Source organism: Cricetulus griseus, chromosome 3 (genome assembly GCF_003668045.3).
Source record: "Cricetulus griseus strain 17A/GY chromosome 3, alternate assembly CriGri-PICRH-1.0, whole genome shotgun sequence".
In the NCBI taxonomy this organism is placed as follows: Eukaryota; Metazoa; Chordata; class Mammalia; order Rodentia; family Cricetidae; genus Cricetulus; species Cricetulus griseus.
The window spans coordinates 32,031,209-32,048,304 of NC_048596.1; the positions used below are offsets into that span (position 1 = coordinate 32,031,209).

Genomic DNA, 17,096 nt, shown 5'->3' on the forward strand with positions numbered 1-17,096 from the left:
TCACATAGAGCTGATGGACTTTTCCTGGTGCTGGTCCAAATGGCCAACAATCCAGCAGCAATGCTGGAATTTCCGGGGAGAACCTCTAATAAGCAAGTGGATCATCTGTGTTTGAGAAAAGCAGTAGAGGAGAAACAACAGTGACAACAGGGCTCTAGATCTGCTTCTGTCACTGAGTTTCAAATAAGGCTGCCCCTTGGTATTGGGTTGACTCAGTAGACCCTGGCGACTCATGGTCTCCCTTTGAACAGACACAAAAATAAGGCAAACACAAACTTAGTCAGTGAGTAAGTGCTCTACAAATGGTATTTTACAGGCACAGACAGCAGACACGGTGCCTGGCCTAGACAGTGTGAAAGGCCCCTGGAGGGATGGGAAGGAAAACCTAGAAATGAGGCAGTTCCCTTCTTGGATCTTGAAGTAGGTTCTAGCAGCTGCATAAGGATCCATACATTAAATAAAAAGGGCAAGGTGTACAACAAATGCACAGTGAGCTACCATTGAGGAGTTTAAAAAATATAGTTACTTTAACATCTATTTCTACATATTAACTGTCTTTGGGGAAATATATGTACAAAAAAAAAAAAAAAAAAACGGAAGGGAGTAGCATGGCTAGGGTGATGGAATAGAGTTTTGTTTTGTTTGTCTCTGGGACCATTCTGAATCAGCTCCCTGTTGACATGTATTTGGATTGCATGTGTGTTCATGAGCACGAGGGTGTTTGTAGGTTTGTGAGTGTGTGGTGCCCGTGTGTGAGTGTGAGTGTGTGTGTGTGTGTGTGTGTGTGTGTGTGTGTGTGTGTGTGTGTAGGCATCATTTCTCAGGCACTGTCTACATCATTTTTTTTTTTTTTTTGAGATAGCAGCTCTTATAAGGCAGAGCTTACCAAGCAGGTTAGGCCAGCTAGCCAAGGAGATTAGGGATCTGCCTGCCTCTGCCTGCCTGGCACTAGGATCGAAAGCATGCAGACACACCCAACTGTTTTTTATGTGGGTTCTGGGGAACAAACTCAGGATTTCATATCATGAGGAAAGTATTTTACAGCTGAGCTATCTCTCCAGCCCTCAATATTATCTAGATAGAAAGATTTAAAAAAAAGAACTTTTAAACAATACTAGATATTATATGGAGGACATGATATTGTATGACAAAGATAACAAATCAGGGATAAATATAATGTTAGACAAGGAACTCAAGAGTTACTTTCCAGAGTCTTTTAAATATAGACTTCTTGCTAATGAGCATTGCTTTGAGTATTGAACATGCATAAGCATAGCCAGCCAGTACTCTGGCTTACATATCTATGCTCAAGGGCCAGCACAGTACAAGAGGCATGGTGTGATATGCAATGCTTCTTAATAAGCCGTTTTTTAAAATTCATTTCTTAGCTACAAATTGTATCCTCAAAGGACAGTGGCTGAAAGAGATCTGATAGCTGTTGTTCCATGGGCAAGCTACTTAACTGCTCAACTTCTTGGGCTGTGAAGTGAATATAATAGAGATTAACATGAGGGTTACTATGGAGATGAAATGAGATTGTACTTGTGAAGCTGACACTTAAACGGAACAGCTACTACCACCAAGCCTCGAGGACTGAGAATAAAGATTACTCCACTCAAACAGCAAGAGCCCTGTCAAACCAATCTTGGGTCCTCCGTGTGTCCTGGTTGTACCAGTAGTTACAGAGGACACCAAGTACCTAGCAGATGTGCATGCTTTCTAGCCTATGGACAAGGTGATCAGCAGCAGTTGAGTTTGGTGACTACATTTTAACATCTATTATGGCTTCAGAATGCATCAGTCACAACTACACTCCCACGACAAGCACACACACGTACACACACACACTCGAAATAAATAGAAAACACGCACACTTCAACACTTGCGACTCTCCATCTCCCATCCAGGCACTGAGTGGAGGAAAAGGGCACTTCTTCAAGGACCAGATGTTAAGTCGGGGATTCTCAAGCCACTTTTCCAAGATGGACAACTTGCTGATTGGTGTCTCCTGAAGAAATGTCCTTTGTGCCAGGCTCCCCTTCCAATACTTTCTTTGTTCTTTTCTCTTCCCAGGTTCCATTTTGAGTCCTTGGCCCCACATGTCAAGGATCCCTTCCTCCACAGCCCACAGACTGGCAATCCCGCCTTGATGATCTGAGTCCTCAGCTCTGCTTACGTCTCCTCGAACTGCATATCTAAAGAGGGATGATAGTATAGTGATTCCACAGGGGCAGGGACTGTGTTGGGAGATGTAGGAAGAAATGGGCCTTTGCTAGGTCATATAATAATGCTGCAATAAGACAGAGACAAGTTCTGTGCCGAGTGATGAAAGATGCCTACCAGTGCTTGTTTGTCTGGGGCTGCCCTGGTTTTAAAATGGAAAGTCTGAGCAAGTTAGGCTGGTTCCTCAGGGTGGTTCTGCAGCATCGATGGCAGCGCCCACGAGGGAGCCACCTGGGTCTTCACAAGCTCATCAGACCACTTTAATCGTAGATTTGGGTTCCAATAACATCAAAATGAGTTAGAGAACTTAATATAACTTATTTAAAATGTAGAGCAGTTGGCTGGGTAAGGGTTTTCTACTCTTATAAATAAAGTCATTGGTAGCAGAATGAATTGAAGCACACAGGATAAGAGCAAAAGTCCACGGTAAAGCTGTGTGTTCCTCCCCACCTTATTTCATCGTCCCAGCTCTGCTTTCTCTACTATAAAATGGAGGTGGTTCTCATATTTATATGAGTACTTGGGGGCAGGGTAAGAGAAATGAAATGCCATATCCCACACATGAAACAGTTAACAGCTAACCACACAGCAGAATCGTTTGTACAATTACACGCTCATCTAACTCAGCACTGTCCCTGGTCGCATGGCCCCTCCATGGGTAGTAGCCGCAGCCTAGACAGAAGCACCTCCCCTTCGTGATTCTCTTTGCATAAAGCTGCTGGCTAAGAGCTTTACAGGGAAATCCCAGAATTTCCTCAGTTGAGAGAGTTGTGAGGCTGAGGTTGAGGAGCCAGCAGTGCCCACAAACAGCCTCCTTAGGAAAGAGGAGAGATCATGAGTGGTAGATTTCTCTTGTTATAATAGCCTGTTTTGTTTTTGTTTTGTTTCGTTTTGTTCTTTTTTGGTTTTTGCTACGTGGTTCAGCTGGCTCGTCACTCATCCTCCCCCTGCCTCAGCCTCCGGGCTCTGGAGTGGCAGGGCCATGCTTGGCTGCTTCGTCCTTCACTTGCCTTCAGTTTGCCCCTCCTTTCTATTAGCTACACTTACCATTTTGGAGTTTTGAGTTTGTATCTTCGGTGTCACATTTTTCCACGTCTAGAGTTCTCACTAAATGAGAAGAAATGGATCTTTAATTCCATAGAGCACAACACTACCACCCACAGCAACTCAAGTTTCATCAATTCAAGGTGATTAACCCTTCATCACCAGGCCTTTACATGAACTTCCTTATTCTTGGTCCCAGACTCCGAACAATTTACATACTCCCCCCTCTCCCTCCCTCTCTCCTTCTCTTCCCCCTCCCCTCCCTCTCTCCCTCCCCCCCTCCCTCTCTTTCTCTCTGTCAGATTGTCTACGTTGTTTCCCTCAGAGATGGCGGACGTCCTGAGCTACTTTATGCCGTCCTGAATCTCCTCCGTCATTCTCATTCTCAGCCAATCCTTCCAGATCCAATTTGGCAACAACTGCTTCCTTGTGCAAGTCCAAGTCCAGTCCTTGTCCACACGTGTCACTGAAACTTAATGCTACTACGTCATGGCCACCCTCTTGGTTCTCGTCAGAGCTGATTCTTTGGAAGCAGCTGGTTGCCATTCCCTCAGTTACATCACTTCACACAGACACTGATCCTCAGAAGGGACGGAGGGGAATTCCTCTCTGAAGACTGGAGTTCACTTCCATTTTCTACTTCCCTATTTGGCTTCAGACAAATGCATACATCACTGGCTCTCTTGGTATGAATCTCAAAGCACTGGGGGGAAATGTTTATTCTAAGTCATCTTACAACAGGAAGACATCATTTGAATGTACTTGTCTTCCTAGATTTTAATCATTCTTATGGGTAAACACTGAAATAAGTACATGAAAAGTATTTAAGACAACATGTCATATTGCCTCCAGAAATCTTGTAAAAGAAATTCTTTGTGGTAAAGATACAAGTTTGAGACAGAAATGTTTTCCAACTTAAGGTACCCAGAATCTAACTCAATAGGATGTCACAAGGAATGCCTTGAATTCAACTGAAACCAATAGGTACCAAGGGGCTCTTCAAAGTCTGTGGCTATTGGCATGTAGAAAGAAACTTTATGGAGGTCTTCTTCAGCCTCCATGGCTACCCACCCTTTACCTCACCTCTGCACTACACACAGCAGCCTTACTGTGAACTACTCAACATTGGACCCCGAAGTGCTACCTTGAGAACTATTTTAGCTTCTCTAAGCCCTTGTCCAACTCATACCCCTCCAAAATGCACCATGGTTCAAGGCCACAGTCCCAGGTAGATGTTACAAAACATCAACAGGAGCAGGTGTAGGGGAAGCTGTAGCCACGCCTTCTTAGGGGCTGGCTACAGGAGTACCTGAGGGCTTGTGAGGGCGTGGTGAGAGTGAGTAGGGGGACTGCGTTTCGTTTTCGGTTTCTCTTTGCTTCTTGCTGTACAGACTACCACCGGCTGGCTGGTTCGCTCTGTAAGTAAGGCTTTTCCCTATTAAATACCCTTATATTTCTACCTGACTCCGTATTGGTAATTTCCCACTATAAGCAGGACTAAAGGAAGACTTAGCACACTGGCTCACTGGAGTCACAGCTCCTACTTACTTTGTTTAACTGAAAGTGAGCCCTGAAAGTGAAAGGCCAAGTGTTTCCCAGAGACGCTTGCTCTGCTAGCCTGTTGGGACAGGCATCTCCCTGTGGTGTGGGGCTGCCCTTATCAAGTCAGGGTGAACACCATCTCTGGCACTGCCTACTCAGTATCGTGGCAAGAAGACCCTCATGTACTTCCCCATAGGCAGCACAGAAACCACCGCAATGAAGGGAATACCTTGTTTTCTTATGCAGAAGATGATGACTATGGATGCTACCAGAAACAGCAGTAGCAATCCCAGAAGTACCCAGTGAGTCCTCTTATTTGGGAGAAATTCTGCAGGTGGTTCTGAAAAAACGAAATAAAAAGATGCTGACTAAAGATAAAGTTTTGATAAGAAATAGTCAGGAGAATGATCATTCTTGAAATCTAGTTTGGCTTTAGGATAATCTTAATTACTAAAAGCTAATGGCCAGTTAAGGTCTGGAAGGATCCAGGCTTGCACACATGCAAGAGACTGGATTCTGCTGCTTCAGATTGTCTTTGAAACCTCAAAAGTCCTTTATCCAGCCTATAAAATGGAAATTCTAGGAATTTCTTGTGAGGCTGTCTGTGACATATTTAGCCTAGTGCCACAGAAAGCGACTGCACTATTAGTTACATGGTGAGCTCAGTGAAGTAAGTTCCTTGTACACTGTTTAATATAGATTCTAACAGCCAACACAGCATGGAAGGCCTACTCTAGAATATGGGGGAGCACTAGGCACTGTTAAACAGCCTTAGCCTCCCACACCTGTGGTCATGATCAGGGACCAATGCTTGCTTTTCTTCTCCCACGTCTGAAACTCTCTGGACATTCTAGTCATTGGCATCTCTTGTCAGTTTCTTTGTCTGACGTCTTGTGAAAGATGGGTCTCATAGCACAAGGATGCTTTGGGATTGACAATTCCTATCTCTTGTTGTAAGTCAGTTCCTATGTCCTTACTATGAATCAACTGAGATCTACAATACTTCACTACACAGTCTATAAAACCTGTTCACACATATTTTATTTACATTTCAAAGTAACATTATGCTAGACCTACCAAGTATTTCTTAGAAAAACAAAACACAAGTTACAGACAAGAAGACAGAGTGGCTAAGTAAGTTACTCCAGGATGCCCCACAAATAAACAGCTTTTTGTTGTTTTATTATGATGGTTTGTTTGTTTTCTTTTTGAGGCAGAGTCTCTTGTAATCCATGCTGGCCTTGAACTTGCCAAGCAGCTGAGGATGACCTTGAACTTCTGATTCTCTTGCTTCCACCACCCAAGTGTTTGGATTACAGGTGAGCCCTACATCACCAGGCTTATCTGGTGCTGGGTACCTGCTCTTTGTGGATGCTGGACAAGTACTCTCCCAACTGAGCTACATCTCCAGCCTCATGAAACAGCATTTAATGGCAGGAATCTAGTAATGCAGCTTTTATGAGAGAGTCCAATTCCAGTTAGAATATCTTCCTTGTTTTCTAAATTTGTCTGCTCTCTCTGGTTCCAAACCCACCCGGGGCTGAATTTTCATATTAGTTGACTTTTCTCTGTAGTTTTATTTATTTTCTCTAAACGTATTAGAGCACTGCTGTCGAGGTACACTAAGGGACAAATGGAGGCAGAAGCAACTCTCCTCAGAATATCTCTGGATTTATGTCCTCATAATGCTCTGAGCTTGACTGTCCCTATCCATCCCACCTGTTTCAGTAAACTAACAAGTTTACAAAACAGCTGAACTTACACAGGCAAGGATCTCAAATAATTTGCATACACTACAGCTCATTTGATCCCTACAGTAGCCTTGCCTGGTGACTTATAACCCTTACAGGGAGAGCAAACTACATAGAAATCTAGTAGGTTGCCAAGAGACATGAGCCTCATGTTCTAGGCACAAGGCAGATTTCCTGGAGTTGAGACATCAGAGAATGCCTCAAAGAGGGTTACAGGGGGAAAGAATCCTTCATATGGAGAATAAGAGGGAAGGACAACGCATTCACTCCCTACTGCAGAAGGCCTAGAGAGAAGAGGGCAGCTCCGTGTGATAAGGTTTCAATTCCTGAAGCATAAGCTGAGTCATTCCCATCTGGTGCCCCAGATACAAGAGTGTTTCCTACACTTCAGCTGTCCCCTGTTTTGCTGGAGCACAGTGACTTTTGTCCTCGTCATCTATGGATCCTCAATGCCTAACATACAGTTTGTCACAGGTGAATACTCAGTAAATACTTGTTGAATGTTTACTAAGTAGCATTATAGCTTGCATGCAAGAAAATAGCATACATTTAGAAACATAAGTATTGTTTATTCATGCACTCAGCCAGCTACTACTGAAAGACTATGATGGGCAGTCATCATCCTAGGGGACAAGGGACAGAGTTAGTCAGTTTACCTGGGATGATCAACTCAGCTGTGTGGTTTTCCCCCGACTGTAATCTCCAAAAAGTACAGTAGAAAACATCATTAGTTGTCGCGTTGATCCTCAGAGTGCTGGTCACATTGAAAAGAGTCTCCTCTGTCTGGGAGGTGGTGACAGTAGTATTGCCAATCAGGGTTTGTTTGTCACTGTTTGTCCAGATGACTTCAGCTTCTGGGTAGCCCTCAGCCTGACATGTTAGTTCATACTCGGATGTGACTGGATCCATGGAAATTCTGTGGTTGATTTTTCGGTATGGGGCTAAGCCATAAGCAAAAAGAGGTCAGGGCTCTCTCCCATTGCAGGTGTTACAAAGAGTATCAACTTGGGCCAGTTCTTGGGGAACTATGTCTCCAGCTCAGCTATTTTGGCTGCAGGGAGTGTTTGTTAGTCTGACTCAGGTCTTCTGCTCAAATCTAGGCCAAGTTTGGGCTTAAGGAACAATCACATTGCTGTAATAATCACATTGATGTGTTTTGTTGGGCTCAAACTAAATCTATCAACTAAATAAAGTAAATTATCATCTTGAAACCAAAGGTCTTCCTATCTAAACATGAACTATATCTATTTAGCCAAAGACATAAGAGCGTTGTAGTATATCTTCACAGAAATTTGACACAGAGCAATTAGGATAAAACAAAACTGAAATAATGACAGGAAGTTTTGTTGCCCTTGAATCAAGAAAATAACCATCAATAAAATAGGTATAATTATGATTTGAAAACACAAAAGTAAGGGGCTTTTATGAGCACGTGAGCCCTCAGGCTTGTATTCATCATATTAATTAAAAATGAAATCACCAATTTTGCCCTATTGAAATAGGCATAATGACTCATGAAATAACGTCACCACAATAGGGTCTATCCCACATTGCACATGACTTAGTTTTTCTGGGAAATTAAAGGTTTAAATTTAAAATCACTGTCAATGATAAAACGTTTGGAATGAAATATTTGCCTTCTATTATCATTTCTCCTGGGAGTTAATTGAAGGAGAACAGTGCTTCATTTAGAGGACATGGTGAACTAATGAGTAGATCCATCCATAACTGATTAAACCTCCACAGCTTTCATCTCTGAGATGGGCACATGTGTGAAGATGCCACAAGAAAACATTAGAACTTCTACTTACGTGTTTGATATAGTACCTGTTAAATTACTTATGCCTCACACATGTTGACAGCAGTCACTGTACCTTACTGACTGCCACAGGAAGAGGGGAGGGTATTGATTCATATTTAGGTTACTATGGATTTTTCAAATTCTCCTGTCTATTTTTTTTTGTTTTGTTTTTGAGAAAGAGTTTCATGTAGACCGGGCTAGCCTTGAACTTGCTATGTGGCCAAAGATGATCTGTCTCTACCTCCTGAGTGCTGGAATTACAGGCAAGTGTAACCACCACACCTGGTTTTAAACCAAAACTTCATGAATGGTAGGCAAGCACTCTACCAGATAAGCTAAGGAACCATCTCCTTTGTCTACTTTTAATTGAACTAACCTTTTTTTTTTTTTAAAAAAATGAGCTCATTCAAAAGTCTCCTTGCAGAAACGGAGGCTTGAAGATAAGGCTAACAATTCAACACAAAGCAAAACAACCACTTTCTGAAGTTAAAAAAAAACACTGAGTTGGATAGGAGAAAGTATTGATTAAAATAAACTTCAAGATTATTGAGACCATCTCCATTTGTTAATGACGAATTTCATCATAACATAGCCTGATGCTACCACAATTGGCAAGACATTACACATATTGTTTATTCCATTTACTTCTCCTTTCAAGATGTCTATTTATGTCCATTTCAAGAATGTTATCATGTATTAGGTTGAACCAACTGTATGAAATCAGAGACAGTTATCTTCTTTTGATCTTCAAAATGACAATTTCTTACGCTATATAAGCCGTGCATTGGCATCAAATTTATTGTTTATAATCATGCACAAGCTTATAATACTTTACAGAAAGGGGAGACAAGCAAGTTTTGTTTTGTTTGTTTTGAAACCTCTGGTTTAAATCTAGAACACTATGCTACCTAGTTTACTGATCAAAACCACAAAAAGTTCGAGTTAGTTTTAAAGCTGTTCTAAGCTTGATGCACACTCCAGAAGTACAAAGATGGTCAACAAAGCACAGTAAGGGCATAGATTTTAGAAACAGGCTAGTTAGGTTTAGAACCTGGTTTTACAATTTTTAGCTGGGTAGAATTTGGGCAAACTGCATTATTTCTTTAGACTTCAACTTTTAAAATCTTAAAATGGGAAGAATAATGTATCATTGAATCTAAGATGTCATCTATTGAAAGACACATTCATATTTGAAAGATAGTAAATAGGAAAAAAATAGCATGGCCATGATCAAGTGCTTCCTTCATAAAATCATGTTAAAGGTTAAGTGGATTCATATAAGCAAAGAGTGCAGGGCATGGCCTAACACAGATTAGGAGTTGCATAAGTGTTAACTATAACAATGCTCCTGCCATCACCAGTCAGATGAGGAGGACCATAAGCACAGCTGTTTCTCCCCCTTTCATCACTACTTCAGTGGCTCTTCAGAAAGTTCTCATAGCTCACAACAAACAGTCTAGGAAATAAATTTTCCCATATTCAACCCTGTTCATATAGCAAGTGTTTTCAGCTGATGATTTTTGAAACAACCATCTCTCCCTTTAACAAATGTTATTTTCTTTTCTTACTGTACTGGAACATCATTATATGCCAAGGCCTAGGGGTACAACAATGAATAAAACAGACCCAAACCCCTGACCCTGCAGTTTGTGTTCAAGAAGAAGGAACAAGACAGTAAATATGATATCCCGAGGCACGTTAGATAGGGATAGATGACATAGAAAAGATTTAAACAGGGTCCAAGGATTTGCTGAGCCATGACAATCCTTAATCTTTTATCCAGATGATTAAGGTGTTTCCTACAGCTGCTTAATATCATTTAAGGTCCCAGCAATATTAAATGGACATTTCATTTTTTTTCTGATATTAAGTTCAGTGACTAAAGCTAAAGATTTCAATTGAAATCCAGATGCATGGGGTCTTCTGGAAGCATAATAGCACCCAAAGAGATAATGATAATTGAGTTAATACAAAACTACACCCTTCCAGATTTCAGTTTTGAAATGCTTCACCTTTAAAATCCCATGGTGGGTTAACTCCCTCCCGGGAAGCTGTATTACCACACACTTACAGATGGGAAGAGAAGAGGGGCAGCCTTACTGTGAAATCATTTGCATAGGAGATGACTCAGGAGTTCTACTTCCTCTGCACGCAAAGCTCCTATGTGCCAGCCACCAACGTGCTAGGGATCAAACACAGGGTCCTACACATGCTGGGCAAGTATTCTACCTCTGAGCTATGTCCTCAGTCCAGTTCCCATTTTTATTTTTATTTATTTTTTTGTAGAAAGGATCTTGCTAATTTGCCCAGGCTGCTCTTGAACGTGATATATATCCTAGACAAGACACAAAACTGTGATTCTCCTGCCTCAGCCTCCCAAATAGCCACGATTACAGATTTGAGCCACAACACACACCAAAGCCAAGGTCCAGATACTTGGTCTAGCTCAGCTAAGCTCTGAAAGCACTGACTGAAAGCAAATGACAAGATGAATTGGGAGCAGAACGCCAATGTAGCAATGTCTAAAAGAAAACAAGAAGACCTTCAAGTCTCCTTGGTTATCACCTTTGCCCCATCAGAGATCCCTTCACGGAGAAGCCAGCAATTCCAGAAGGTTGCCTTTTGCATCAGAGATATTATTGAGCAGATAATTTAGAATACATTCTTCCTCACCACAAAATCAGCTACTCTCAAGAAGCCATGAGATACCTCTGGACACAGACTTAAACTCCATGCTTCCTTCTTCCTGACTGCAGGGGCTGTTCTTTCCCCCACTCCAGGTTCAGCTTGACTTGACTGTTAATGGCCTTGACTGTTAATGACCTTCGGGCTTCATAATTCCTTTAAATGTCTTGGAACAAAATAGATACCTCATATTTGCTGATGTACTAACACATGCTCAATTTATGAACAACCACATTCCTTCTTTCATGAAGGTCACAAATGAAAAATTGTAAGTAAAAGGCAATGACCATAAAGCCTAAAAGACAAGTGATATTTTCATAACTATGATAGCTCTAAGTGATCCAACATCAGAGATCCATTAATATACCATCAAATGGGCACACTTTTCCTATCTCTATATAATTTTTAGGTAATAGTTATCTTGATCCCTTATGAGAAACGTGAACTTTTCCTATTAATAATATATTGACCTTCACACTAGCTTAGGAATAAAAAGATCAAGGGAGATTATCTAATTTTAGTGGATATTTAAAAACTTATTATGAAAATAAAAAGAAGCAGGCAGATCATCTCAAATTTAAGCTTGAAGAAGACAGAATTCAGCTCACTATCAATCAGGGAGAAGTTTCAGGGGACCACCGAAGGGGGTTCCAAATTGGAGGGATGCCAATGGGATGCCTTGGGGGATTCCTGGTTTTGGCAGGCACTGGAATTGTCTGTGTGCATGCCTGGGATGGGTGCAGCTCTCAGTTCTGTGAAACCCAACAGTGAAAGCAGGGGTGGTTAGTAAGGTATTTCCCTTTCCTTAGCTAGTTCCAGTCCCAAACCTTGAACTCAAGTGACCTGATGACATTTTTTTTTTTTTTTGTGGGTCCTTATCCAGGAACTTAACTAGCAGTTCTTCCTCAACACTCCCAAGTAACACTAATACAAGCTTCGGAGACAGATGTGCAGCTTGTACCATTTCTGTGAAAGAATGGCTTCTTCTATACTTATCATCATTTGCATCTGAATGTGAACCTTACAGTAGGCAGTATGTATGTATGTATGTATGTATGTATGTATGTATGTATGTATATACATTGTATTTGGTTTTGTATGGAGATACCCAAAGAAAGGAAAATGTGCTAAGCCTGATAGAATTTTTAAAAATCCAATACAAAGGTTCTGGAGGGATACACAAATAGTATATGCATGCCATGGATGATGGTGCTGAATGGAGGATTCCTTTCCATGATATCTGAAATATATATATATATATATATATTATATATATATATATATATATATAGCAAACACCTGGCATTTAATCTTTGAAATCTTACAGAACTGCAGAGCAGAGCATGGCTGTGTATTATCTATTACTGGATCTCCAATTACTGTCAAACACAGGTGCTAGGAGTATTCATTGATGGAGTGAATGAATGAATGAATGAATGAATAAACAGACTTAGTTTTCTGTGAAAAGTAGGTGTGGACTTCCAACAGTGAAAAGCTCTCAACATGACAGAGATGTCTTAAATACAGGTCAAGGCTTCGTTACCGGGAGAATTCTTACCATTGACTTTCAGCGTGATCCGCTTGTAGTCTGCTCCACCGTAGCTGATCATGCAACAGTAAATACCTGCATCCAGGAGTTTCACATTTGTGATCTGAAGCCCAGCATTTCCCATTAAAATTTGCTCCTTTGGCAACCAGAATCTCCCCATTAAGTGTTGCTGCTTCAGGTCTGTCTTTCCATCTACAAACTGAATAACTGGATTGTCGTACTTTTCCCAGTAGACAACTAACGAAAGCAGTTCCAGCCGGTGTGTTACTGGGAATCTGCATTCCAGTGTGACATTGCTGCCATACTCTACCTCATACAGGTCCTTGGGAACCGTGATAGTAAATGCTGGAAAGAAAGAAGACCAGCCTTCAGCAGACGGAAAAGTCCTCCAAGCACATTTGTAAAATGGGTAAAAGGTTACAATCACTTTATGGTTGTAATCACTTTATCTGGTGAGTTGCATGAACACTAAAATTCTTCTTGGAAATATCTTCATTGGGAAGAATGCAAGCGAATTAGTATATTCCCAATCTTCTTTAAAAGGAACCAATAAATAAAAGTATATTACCATTGGGTCATTTCCCCAGAAATTTTCATAAGTTATTCATGGGAAATGGATAATCTTTTTGTTTTGTATTACCTGTATTTTTAGCTTCACCCCTCCCTGTTTTTTTGTTTCTAGTGCTGGGATATTGACTCCAGAACATTGCTCAGGCCAGGCAAGTGTTCCACTACTAAATTATACCTACAGCTCCTGTATTTTCCTTCATCTTTTACAATGATACAAGTAACTTGTTTATGAAGAAGGAAAACTAGAGTGTGCTTTTTAACAAACAAAGTATGTTCCTTTAAATTATTGCAGGAGCTTGGGTGATCACCCAGTAAGTAAACTACTTGCTGTGCAACATGAGAACCCAAGTTCACATCCCAGAACCTATGTACAAACCAGCTACTGTAGTGTGTGCCTGCCATCTCAATCTCAGTTCTCCTACAGTGTGATGGGAGGAAGTGACAGGAGAATCCCCAGAAAGTTTGGAGCCAGCTGCCTGCAGTACTCAGCAATGAACAACAAATAAGAGAACTTGTCTTAAACAAGCTAGAAGGTGAGGACAAACACTCAAGGCTATCCTATGACCTCCACATGTGTGCCTAGCAAATGCGCGCGCGCGCGTGCGCACACACACACACACACACACACACACACACACACACACACACACACACTTCATATGCATACACACAAATTACTTCAATTTTTAACTCATGGCTAGAATATTGAAAATACAGAACCCACTGAAAAGATTTGGTGACTTACCATTTACCAAGTGACAGCAGACTGTGAAGATGGCAACAATGGCGCATACCCTCATGTTTCTTGAGCTGTCTAGTAATGGGAAACACAGAAAGAGCACTGCTTAATTCAAACAGCTGAACAATGTGACACCCGTATAAGATTTGTCCTTCTCATAGATAAATAACTCCTAAGAGCCAGTACGAAAAGCACAGACAAGCCAGGTGTAATTGAAGCAGTTTTGATTTGTAAGTGTGGAAACACAGCTGCAAAGTTGAAAGGTCAATACTTTCATTTCATAACTCAAGGTTATACAGAACCAAGTGAAAAGAAATTAGTATGATGAGATGAACATTTGTATATTGAGTTATAAGCCCCTCCCCACATTCAATAATGTACATTAAAAATAAGCCAAGGGAAAAATACCTTCCCAGCTCCTCCAGCTGCACCATGCCCTTTTCAAGATCTGTAAAACCTGCCTTAGGCAAAACTTCACAGCAAAGAAAATCTGATTCTCACTTTCACTTTCCAGTGCTTCCTACCCCCTTAAAAATCTCCCTCCCCTGTGCTTCTCCCCTACTCCAGATTATAATCCTTCTCCCCAATAAAGAGAGTAGGTATACCAATAACAGCAGTGGGAAGAGAGGAGAATTCTATTTGGCCCATTTACTAAGGTCTGGGTGCCTCAGGACCACTCTCTGAGATGTAGCTGTCTAGATCCTAGTTTCCATTGTGCTGACATTTTCCTAATTCACTCAGTAAACCCTGAATATCTCTTCTTGAGTCTGGCACTAGTTAGGGCACTGGAGGAGCAGTGAGCAGGAAACAGAAGCCATTCTTCTTTGGAACTGATGTCCAAAGAAGAGAGTGGTCAACGAAAGCTAGAGCTACACCCCAGCCATGTTCATTAACATTTCCTCTCTCCAGTGTCATTCACATTTACAACTTTCACAGGAAAGTCAGTTTTCCCAGGAAGCATCTCCCTAACTATACACAATCCATTTGACAGGCATATACAGCAGAAGACTAGGGTTGCTGGGTATTCACTCTCTAAAACTCAGTAAGAAAACGATACATGGGTCAAGAGGAAAATGAACAAGAGCCCCGCATAGTTCAGAGAATAATAAATACAAACATAGGAAAGGATGCTCTTTCTAAGAATGTATATTGGAGATTTATGGTAACATTGTTGACCTTTTGCTCGACCAAAATTATAGCTTCCTCATAGTTAGGAAAAATACAGGTGGACAGTATTTCTTGACTTTCCATTGGTAAGGATGTGAAATTGTATAGCTTCTTAAAGATCACCTTGGTAATCTCTGTTAAAACTTTAACTATGTATACCATATGGCTCTTTATTCCTGACTTAGAAATTCACCATATGGAAAAAAGTAAACACAAATATAACAGGGATGGCATGGGTGACAGCAGCTCCAGATTTGAAACACCCCATGTAGCCTAATGGCAAAATAAAACTGTATACATTCAAAATACCATGAAGGACAGAATTTAGTACATGCATAGGGAATGAGTTTGTGAAGATGTAGGAAGGAACTTGGAGGCAGTGTATAAAGCAAAACTATACTTGTGGTTTATAACAACCCTAACCATGATTATCTGCTGTGAAATGTGACTTTTGCAGGAAGCACAGGTAAGTTCTCACCCATTTATCATTTTTTAAAGAAAGAAAGACAGAAGAAGAGAGATAGAATCATGAATGGTTTCTTCTTTTTTCGTGTGTGTGTGTGTGTGTGTGTGTGTGTGTGTGTGTGTGTGTGTGTGTGCCCAATTTTCAAATGAGTGAATAAACAAACGTTTTACTTTTATTATTCTAAGAAAAAACTAATGCTTTCAACTTCTGAGTGTTTGGCGGACAAAGTGATTCCATGGGAAGCCCCTAGAAATGGAGTCTAGACATCTTCACTGAGGTAGAATGACCACATTAGTTTATTTTTATGTTTTGTTGTTATTGTCATAAAAACTAATGTAAGTGCATAACATACACTCCTTCAGGGAATGCTTGGTAATATCAGCTAACATATTTGGTTGCCGAAGTTTGCTTGGGAGGAGGAGAGTTGATACTGATGTGATAAAATAGAGGCTGGAATGCTACCAAGACCTCTCCCCAGGCATAGGACAGCACCTGATGGCAGAGACAGAGATGGCCCATGGTGCCACTCATGTCAAAATTGTAAGTATTTGTGTATTTAGCCAATTTGGTGAGTCCCTATTGTGTGCCAGGTCCAAGGTTAGGCCTGGAAGGTAGAGTTCCCTAAAGAGACTTGCTGACCAAGGGAGAAAAAGGACTTTCCCAATATTCGTGACGCGTTGTGAAAATTGGTACCATTGTGTTTTCACCCAGCGCTGACATTTTAAAACTTTTTGCTAATTCTATTCTTGAGAAACACAACTTGAATTTTTTGAAGAAATGTTTAGTTCTTGATAATTGTCTGATTAAATTATTTTGTCTGTTAAGGTCATAGGCTTCTTATTGGCTATTATGAACCCTTGATATTAGAAAAAGAGCAGATGCAACAGCTTCTGAGAGGCTGAGGCAGGAGGATCTTGAGTTTGAGGTCAGCCTGGGCTACATAGTGAGACTCTGTCTTTAAAAGGGGGGGGCATTTATCAAAAGAGCAAAGTAAAATAGCTCATTATCCTCTTGCTAATATTAGACACATATTTAAAATTGTTCCCTCCAGTCATCTGTCCAAGGATGTGATGACATCCAGGCTGGTGAGGATGTCAGGACACAGCAATTGTGGCAATGAGGCTGTAGGAGAAAATGGCCAAGCCACGTACTGGAGAGTCATACCAAGGTATCTGATATCTGTTGAAGGACTACAGGGCCATGCCTGATTTTGTCAATATTGACAGTAGACTTGGTTGGAATAGTTATCCATTAATTATGAATCTGCTTTAAAAGCTTAGTACGATAAAGGTTTACTAAAAGGTTATGGATTAGGCCCAATAGTCACCTTATTCAGTATCATACCCTCTCCTCCCTGGCCCCCAGAGTGCAGCTCTCGGTAGTGTGAGAGAAAAAGAGGAAGTCCAGGGACCATGTCTGTGACCTTGGCACCTGCTCCGTTTAGTGGGTCTAAGAGCACAGGATCATTTTCCTCCGGCAAGAATTGTAACTTTTCATGAATTCCCAGCCAAGAGCAGAGACACAGCAAGGAAGTACTGACTGAGGAAGAAATGATGGCT

The 17,096-nt window shown here is 41.1% G+C and overlaps 1 protein-coding gene across 1 annotated transcript; it reads right to left on the reverse strand.

Annotated features, from left to right (window-relative positions):
* Positions 1-802: 802 nt before the first annotated feature.
* On the reverse strand, positions 803-13,984 carry Cd274 (CD274 molecule). The gene is made up of 6 exons (XM_035441894.1): positions 13,911-13,984; positions 12,605-12,940; positions 7,217-7,501; positions 5,039-5,149; positions 3,271-3,330; positions 803-2,195 (listed from the first exon to the last, which is right to left on the reverse strand). The coding sequence occupies exons 1-6, from the start codon at positions 13,963-13,965 to the stop codon at positions 2,173-2,175; spliced, it is 870 nt and encodes a 289-aa protein (XP_035297785.1). The 5' UTR covers positions 13,966-13,984; the 3' UTR covers positions 803-2,172.
* Positions 13,985-17,096: the final 3,112 nt, after the last annotated feature.

Excerpts from the sequence above, each read along its gene's own strand:
- Cd274 (XM_035441894.1), bottom strand. The coding sequence starts at position 13,965 with ATGAGGGTATGCGCCATTGTTGCCATCTTCACAGTCTGCTGTCACTTG. Across the intron at positions 12,941-13,910 it reads CTGCTGTCACTTGGTAAATG|CATTTACTATCACGGTTCCC; the intron begins GTAAGTCACCAA and ends CTTTCTTTCCAG. Across the intron at positions 7,502-12,604 it reads GATCACGCTGAAAGTCAATG|CCCCATACCGAAAAATCAAC; the intron begins GTAAGAATTCTC and ends CTTATGGCTTAG.